This window comes from Rutidosis leptorrhynchoides, chromosome 5, assembly GCF_046630445.1.
Source record: "Rutidosis leptorrhynchoides isolate AG116_Rl617_1_P2 chromosome 5, CSIRO_AGI_Rlap_v1, whole genome shotgun sequence".
Taxonomy (NCBI): domain Eukaryota; kingdom Viridiplantae; phylum Streptophyta; class Magnoliopsida; order Asterales; family Asteraceae; genus Rutidosis; species Rutidosis leptorrhynchoides.
The window spans coordinates 28,014,471-28,022,630 of NC_092337.1; the positions used below are offsets into that span (position 1 = coordinate 28,014,471).

The following is an 8,160-nucleotide window of genomic DNA, read 5'->3' on the forward strand; positions in this document are numbered from 1 at the left end:
ATGCTTGAATTAGTGTAAAAGTAGTTTTATACAGCACTTGCATGAAAATGACCTTGTATGATAAAATGTGTTAGCTTCTGTGATTAAATCTTTGCATATTTGAAATCTACACAAAAAGTACTTCATCTTTCATGTAGATATCATAGGCTAATTGTATCTATATCTTCGGCTAATCGCGTGCGAATGTGACTAGCGAAACTAGAATCGAATCTGTAAATTGCTCTCTGTTTTATACTCTGTGGATTGTGTTTACTGAATGAGCATGTAAGCTTCTGAAATATGAATTTTAACATGATATGTGACTTATTGTTAGTTTATGTGAATCTCTGAAACCTTATGCATTGGGCACAATAGGGCCATACTTTATGTAAATTCTGATTTGAACTGAAAAACTGAATGTTCAATTTGCATGAATAAACTGTAGAAATTGGCTAAACCAAAATTGCTCGATTTTTGATATGTGTTAGTTTAACTTGTTTGTGAACTATTACCACTGGTCTTGTATCGATTGCATGTTCCTAACTCCGGTTATAGCTAAAACCAAATCAGTGCTCGGTCAGAAACTGACTTGGTGAACCCCAAATGTACCCCTTCTGATTCCTGACTTTTAATTATTGTATGAGACCCTGGCAGGACTTTTTGGAATCAATTTTGAGTATACTTATGATCTGGAGTTTGCCAAATTTACTTGAATTTTTTACTATGAGATAATATGCTAAGTTTGCTACATGTACATGAACTTTGTGCACAACGATAAACTGAAATTGTGAAATTGACCAATTATGATCTAAAACGTGTTGTTTGACTTAGGTTTGATATGTTGACCAAAATTTGACATGAACCTACTGATGTTGACTTTAGTTGACTACTTTGACCAAGTTTGACTTTCGGTTTGACTTCGGTTGACTTTGTTTGACTTGCATGAATTAGTTGACTGTATGTTGACTTCTACTTTGAAACGCGTCGATTCGAGCAATAAGACAACTTATACTATGAAACCACACTTGTTTAAAACATATTTATTGACCAACCTAAATACATATACTTAGGTTGCATTACTCGGCTATAAACCGTACAAGTAAATTGTCCACTTTTCAATCCGAGCTTTATTCAAAGGTGAGTCTACAGTCCCGCTTTTTACATGTTTTCAGGGATGAGAATACACGTTGTTATACTTATCAAATGCTTTTTGTATTGACACGAGTACTATATCTGCATATTGAGTTTGTACACAAAGCCTCTAGCTTGAATACTTTAAATACCATCGGTGTAGGCACAATTTAGATGGACGGATCCGTTAGGTTGACAACCTCACCCGCTATAAAAACTGTGGTGCATTTATTTTGAACATAATACATTCGTATAAGTGTATAACATTTTTATGAGGTAAAGGCGGGTATAGTGGATTCTATACTCGGGTCATTGCTAGTATTCAGGTGCTCATAGATTATGCAAACGTTTCGCAACTTGGAGTTGTACTTGTAAAATCTCGTGGTCAAGGAACTTAAACTATTTTCTGATAACTGTTTTTCAGATACTATACAACATCATTTAAAACTGTGGTTTACGAACAAATGAGATAAAACTTGACATGGTATTGTCTACGAATATTTGAAACTTGACATGGTATTGTCTACGAATATTTGAAACTTGACATGGTATTGTCTATAAATGATTGAAACTTGACATGGTAGTGTCAACAAACTTTTGAAATGGGACACGGAGTTATCTACAAACTTTTAACATTGAACCTTGGTGGTCTTCCACTAATAACCGTTTTCGAAATGTATTTCTTAAACATACTGTATTGTTTACTTAAAACCTGTAGATTCACTCAACATTATTGTTGATCCATTTTGCGTGTTTTATTCTCAGGTATTAATTGCTTCCGCTGTAGAATATTGCTGTTACGTAGAAGTCAAGCCAAGCACTGGGACCAGAGTTAACATTCCGTTAAAGGGATTTTTGACGGGGTGTTACAGTAGCTCTTAGTATTCACCTGAGAATAAACATGCTTTAAATGTCAACAAAAATGTTGGTGAGTTATAGGTTTAACCTATATATATCAAATTGTAACAATAGACCACAAGATTTCATATTTCAATACACATCCCATACATAGAGATAAAAATTATTCATATGGTGAACACCTGGTAACCGACATTAACAAGATGCATATATAAGAATATCCCCATCATTCCGGGACACCCTTCGGATATGATATAAATTTCGAAGTACTAAAGCATCCGGTACTTTGGATGGGGTTTGTTAGGCCCAATAGATCTATCTTTAGGATTCACGTCAATTAGGGTGTCTGTTCCCTAATTCTTAGATTATCAGACTTAATAAAAAGGGGCATATTCGATTTTGATCATTCAACCATATAATGTAGTTTCAAGTACTTGCGTCTATTTCGTAAAACATTTATAAAACCTGCATGTATTCTCATCCCAAAAATATTAGATTTTAAAAGTGGGACTATAACTCACTTTCACAGATTTTTACTTCGTCGGGAAGTAAGACTTGGCCACTGGTTGATTCACGAACCTATAACAATATATACATATATATCAAAGTATGTTCAAAATATATTTACAACACTTTTAATATATTTTGATGTTTTAAGTTTATTAAGTCAGCTGTCCTCGTTAGTAACCTACAACTAGTTGTCCACAGTTAGATGTACAGAAATAAATCGATAAATATTATCTTGAATCAATCCACGACCCAGTGTATACGTATCTCAGTATTGATCACAACTCAAACTATATATATTTTGGAATCAACCTCAACCCTGTATAGCTAACTCCAACATTCACATATAGAGTGTCTATGGTTGTTCCGAAATATATATAGATGTGTCGACATGATAGGTCGAAACATTGTATACGTGTCTATGGTATCTCAAGATTACATAATATACAATACAAGTTGATTAAGTTATGGTTGAAACAGATTTGTTACCAATTTTCACGTAGCTAAAATGAGAAAAATTATCCAATCTTGTTTTACCCATAACTTCTTCATTTTAAATCCGTTTTGAGTGAATCAAATTGCTATGGTTTCATATTGAACTCTATTTTATGAATCTAAACAGAAAAAGTATAAGTTTATAGTCGGAAAAATAAGTTACAAGTCATTTTTGTAAAGGTAGTCATTTCAGTCGAAAGAACGACGTCTAGATGACCATTTTAGAAAACATACTTCCACTTTGAGTTTAACCATAATTTTTGGATATAGTTTCATGTTCATAATAAAAATCATTTTCTCAGAATAAAAACTTTTAAATCAAAGTTTATCATAGTTTTTAATTAACTAACCCAAAACAGCCCGCGGTGTTACTACGACGGCGTAAATCCGGTTTTACGGTGTTTTTCGTGTTTCCAGGTTTTAAATCATTAAGTTAGCATATCATATAGATATAGAACATGTGTTTAGTTGATTTTAAAAGTCAAGTTAGAAGGATTAACTTTTGTTTGCGAACAAGTTTAGAATTAACTAAACTATGTTCTAGTGATTACAAGTTTAAACCTTCGAATAAGATAGCTTTATATGTATGAATCGAATGATGTTATGAACATCATTACTACCTTAAGTTCCTTGGATAAACCTACTGGAAAAGAGAAAAATGGATCTAGCTTCAACGGATCCTTGGGTGGCTCGAAGTTCTTGAAGCAGAATCATGACACGAAAACAAGTTCAAGTAAGATCATCACTTGAAATAAGATTGTTATAGTTATAGAAATTGAACCAAAGTTTGAATATGATTATTACCTTGTATTAGAATGATAACCTACTGTAAGAAACAAAGATTTCTTGAGGTTGGATGATCACCTTACAAGATTGGAAGTGAGCTAGCAAACTTGAAAGTATTCTTGATTTTATGAAACTAGAACTTTTGGAATTTATGAAGAACACTTAAAACTTGAAGATAGAACTTGAGAGAGATAAATTAGATGAATAAAATTGAAGAATGAAAGTATTTGTAGGTGTTTTTGGTCGTTGGTGTATGGATTAGATATAAAGGATATGTAATTTTGTTTTCATGTAAATAAGTCATGAATGATTACTCATATTTTTGTAATTTTATAAGATATTTCATGCTAGTTGCCAAATGATGGTTCCCACATGTATTAGGTGACTCACATGGGCTGCTAAGAGCTGATCATTGGAGTGTATATACCAATAGTACATACATCTAAAAGCTGTGTATTGTACGAGTACGAATACGGGTGCATACGAGTAGAATTGTTGATGAAACTGAACAAGGATGTAATTGTAAGCATTTTTATTAAGTAGAAGTATTTTGATAAGTGTCTTGAAGTCTTTCAAAAGTGTATGAATACATGTTAAAACACTACATGTATATACATTTTAACTGAGTCGTTAAGTCATCGTTAATCGTTACATGTAAATGTTGTTTTGAAACCTTTAGGTTAACGATCTTGTTGAATGTTGTTAACCCATTATTTATTATAACAAATGAGATGTTAAATTGTTATATTATCATGATATTATGATATATAATATATCTTAGTATGATATATATACAGTTAAATGTCGTTACAACGATAATCGTTACATATATGTCTCGTTTCGAAATCATTAAGTTAGTAGTCTTATTTTTACATATGTATTTCATTGTTAATACACTTAATAATATATTTACTTATCATTTAACATAATTAACCAAGTGTATCAATATCTTAATATGATTCATATGTACCTAGTAAGACGTTGTGATAACGATAATCGTTATATATATCGTTTTCGAGTTTCTTAAATTAATAGTCTCATTTTTATATATATAACTCATTGTTAAAATACCTAATGAGATACATACTTATAATAAAATCATGTTAACTATATATATAACCATATATATGTCATCGTATAGTTTTTACAAGTTTTAACGTTCGTGAATCACCGGTCAACTTGGGTGGTCAATTGTCTATATGAAACCTATTTCAATTAATCAAGTCTTAACAAGTTTGATTGCTTAACATGTTGGAAACATTTAATCATGTAAATATCAATCTCAATTAATATATATAAACATGGAAAAGTTCGGGTCACTACAGTGGGTGTCGACATCGCGTTCGATCCCCCGTCAGGATTGGCGGAACTTGAACCAGGATACAAAAGGGGCGGGTGTAAAAATTTAATAAATTTTTCATTGTCAGCAGGGGTAAACACTATAAAAGATCTGATTTTTTGGTAGAATTTTCTTTTTTAGTGTAAAAACTATTTTTCCGTTAAATCCAGGTGGGGCGGATACCCCCTTTGGGTAACACTAAGTTCCGCCCTTGCTCGTCAGCAGTGTTGTAAACAGTGGCCGCTGTGTCTGTTGCGACGTTTTGGTGACTAGCCCGTCTCGACCCCGTCCCATTGTCTAATAAGTCGGTCAATGGTCAAAAGTCAGGTCAAATGCAGGAAAGGTAGGGTCATCACCAGTCAAAAGTCAAATTCGGTTAAAATGGGTTAAAAGTTGGTCACGTCGATCAAAATTGACGTAGTTTAGTGTTACTATTTTCTATTATATTAACAATAATACCGATTATAGGTACAAACTGATCAACGAAGGTTTTTTGACTTTATATATATAAAACTCAACGCCCGTCTCAACCCCACGTCTCGACGTTTTAAGGTCCCGATCGTCTCGACCCCGTTTCACATCTTTTTCAACCTTGCCCGTCTGTGACTCTTAATCGTCTTAAAAATTAACTTATGAACTTGTCAGTTGTTATAATAATAAGGTGGTAATATACTAAACAACTAACACATATCTATATCTATATATTTATATAAAAGAGAGATTTGATTAGGTTACATGTCATTAGCTTCTTAAATATTGCATATTAAGTCAAATGTAATTTCCACATGTCACAATTATTCATATATACCTTTATCAACCTTTAAAATCACATATTTTGTCCATTTCATTTTAGTCTTATTGATTCTTCTGTGTTATTTATGGTAGTCAAAATATGACATAACATATTATTTGAAAGACACACATCTAAAATATTTCAATGAACCAATAATAAAATGGGTAAATTTTGATCCTTTTGATCTGGTCAACTAATCAAACCTATTACCATTTTATCTAAACTTTTAAATAGTAACCGCTATGACATATTGAAAATAGAGTACGGACTCAAATTAACCACACTTAAGCTATTGGGTCGACATGTCCCCCTTAAACGCAACCACAAATATTATTTGAAAACGTAGATCAAGTGTCATAAAATTAAAATAAGTGACTTATTTAAAATAGATTTTGAGTAGCCGTGCAACGCACGGCTCAAAACCTAAGTATATATACATATAACATAATTATTCCAACTGCTTAAAAGATTCATGAAGAACATCACAAGATAATTATTCTATATCTAAATGGTTCTTTTTCTTACTAATCATGGATCTCTTTTCTGCTATTCATACTAAAGGATTCAGGAGATCATTTGAAGGTAGATCCCATAAATCACAATCCGGGCTAAACATACTCGAAACATTTCTTCTATCTTTTTCTCCATCAAACTCATCACCATTTTCGTCTCTCATTTTTGAACGAAACTGATTTTGTTGATCACCTGTACATGTGCTATCTGTGCACATACTTTGGTTCCATGGTGATCCTTCTCCTTCTTGACCAAACGGGTACTGATATCCTGAAAAGTTTGCAGACGATGTTCCATTTGTGTCCCAAAATTTGTTGGATCGTGTTGTTGTTTCTTGATCCTGAATTATCGCTCTTGATAATCCAATCTTGATTTTCTCAACGGTATCATCCTCGCTCGCTTCATGTTCAGAAACAATATTATAAGGCGATGTGTTGCCATTATTGTTAACCATTTGTTGCGAAAGAATCGGGGATTGCAATTGAATGTCAACGTGTTTCTTCGTGAGGAGATGAAGCATTTCGTCTTTTAAGCAACCAAGAGTTGCTTCTGCAAGATTAGCCACTTGTGGTGCTGCTAAGGTGTTGGCAATTTCCGCCATTAGGTGGGAATATGGCTTATGTGTAACTGGGTCAATTCCCATACCTGAAAGCTTCTTTTTCAGTTTTGTGTTCCAATGGTTCTTTACATCGTTATCTGTGCGTCCGGGCAATTGTGCTGCTATGACTGACCACCTATACATCCATAAGTATCTTCTATTAGGTTGCGTTTTATTACCTCTTAATTAAATGGTTAAGCGTTCAACATTCAATGCGTTTGTTTCTGACATGACATGTGAATGAAATATGGTGCTGAATGATTTAGCATTCAGAGCTGAAATAATCTGTTAACTATTAAACACCTATATTTTAAAAATTTCATATAATAACATCTTTAAATTATATGAAGAACACTTCTTAAACAACTATATTGTTTTTTTATTCATGCAAAATATTAATAAGGTAAATTTACATTATTCATATTGTTAATTCAAAATGATTATCAATATTTATTGTCGTTCATGACCAACTTTATTCATTCAGAACCTTTGAATCATTCAGATTACGAACCATTCAACGCTAAATCATTCAGTTTTATCAAATGCAGCCTTAGATCTGGCTAATGATAATGTATACATATACATATACATATGCTAATTTAAGAGTGGCGGAACCATTATTTCTACTACGATATTAAAATGTGAACTACATACAAAATTTGTTTGGTTTATGTATACCTGTTTCCTAGGACAGAATGTAGTCTGACAATGATTTGTTCTTCAGGGTCGGAGAATTGTCCATGTTTTAGATCAGGGCGTAAGTAGTTAGTCCAACGTAATCTACAACTCTTCCCACATCGTTGGAGGCCTGCATTTTTGGGAATCAGCCGCCAATTACGAGTCCCATGTTGAGCTATGTATGAAGATAGCTTGTGATCTTCTTCAGGAGTCCATTGACCCTTTTTCACACTCTCCTTTTCACAACACGGGATTCGACCCATTTCTCTTGTTTATAAGAAAGCCACGAACTTTACACAGGTTAGTCTCTTGACATTAAAACCGCAAAAATTAAAACCTCAAAAAGAAAAAAGGTAAATAAAACAGAAGAAAAGAAAGATGAATTTTGTAAGGAAAAATGAAGGATTTCTTATGTTTAAAATATTAATTTTTTTCCTAGAATATGAATGCTTAAACTGTTAAACATATAGTATATATTTTGTG

General features: G+C 32.7%; 1 protein-coding gene across 1 annotated transcript; it reads right to left on the reverse strand.

Annotated features, from left to right (window-relative positions):
- Positions 1-6,438: 6,438 nt before the first annotated feature.
- On the reverse strand, positions 6,439-7,940 carry LOC139848481 (transcription factor MYB80-like). The gene is made up of 2 exons (XM_071838210.1): positions 7,678-7,940; positions 6,439-7,135 (listed from the first exon to the last, which is right to left on the reverse strand). The coding sequence occupies exons 1-2, from the start codon at positions 7,938-7,940 to the stop codon at positions 6,439-6,441; spliced, it is 960 nt and encodes a 319-aa protein (XP_071694311.1).
- Between the last annotated feature and the right edge of the window lie 220 nt (positions 7,941-8,160).

Excerpts from the sequence above, each read along its gene's own strand:
- LOC139848481 (XM_071838210.1), bottom strand. The coding sequence starts at position 7,940 with ATGGGTCGAATCCCGTGTTGTGAAAAGGAGAGTGTGAAAAAGGGTCAA. Across the intron at positions 7,136-7,677 it reads CATTCTGTCCTAGGAAACAG|GTGGTCAGTCATAGCAGCAC; the intron begins GTATACATAAAC and ends ATGGATGTATAG.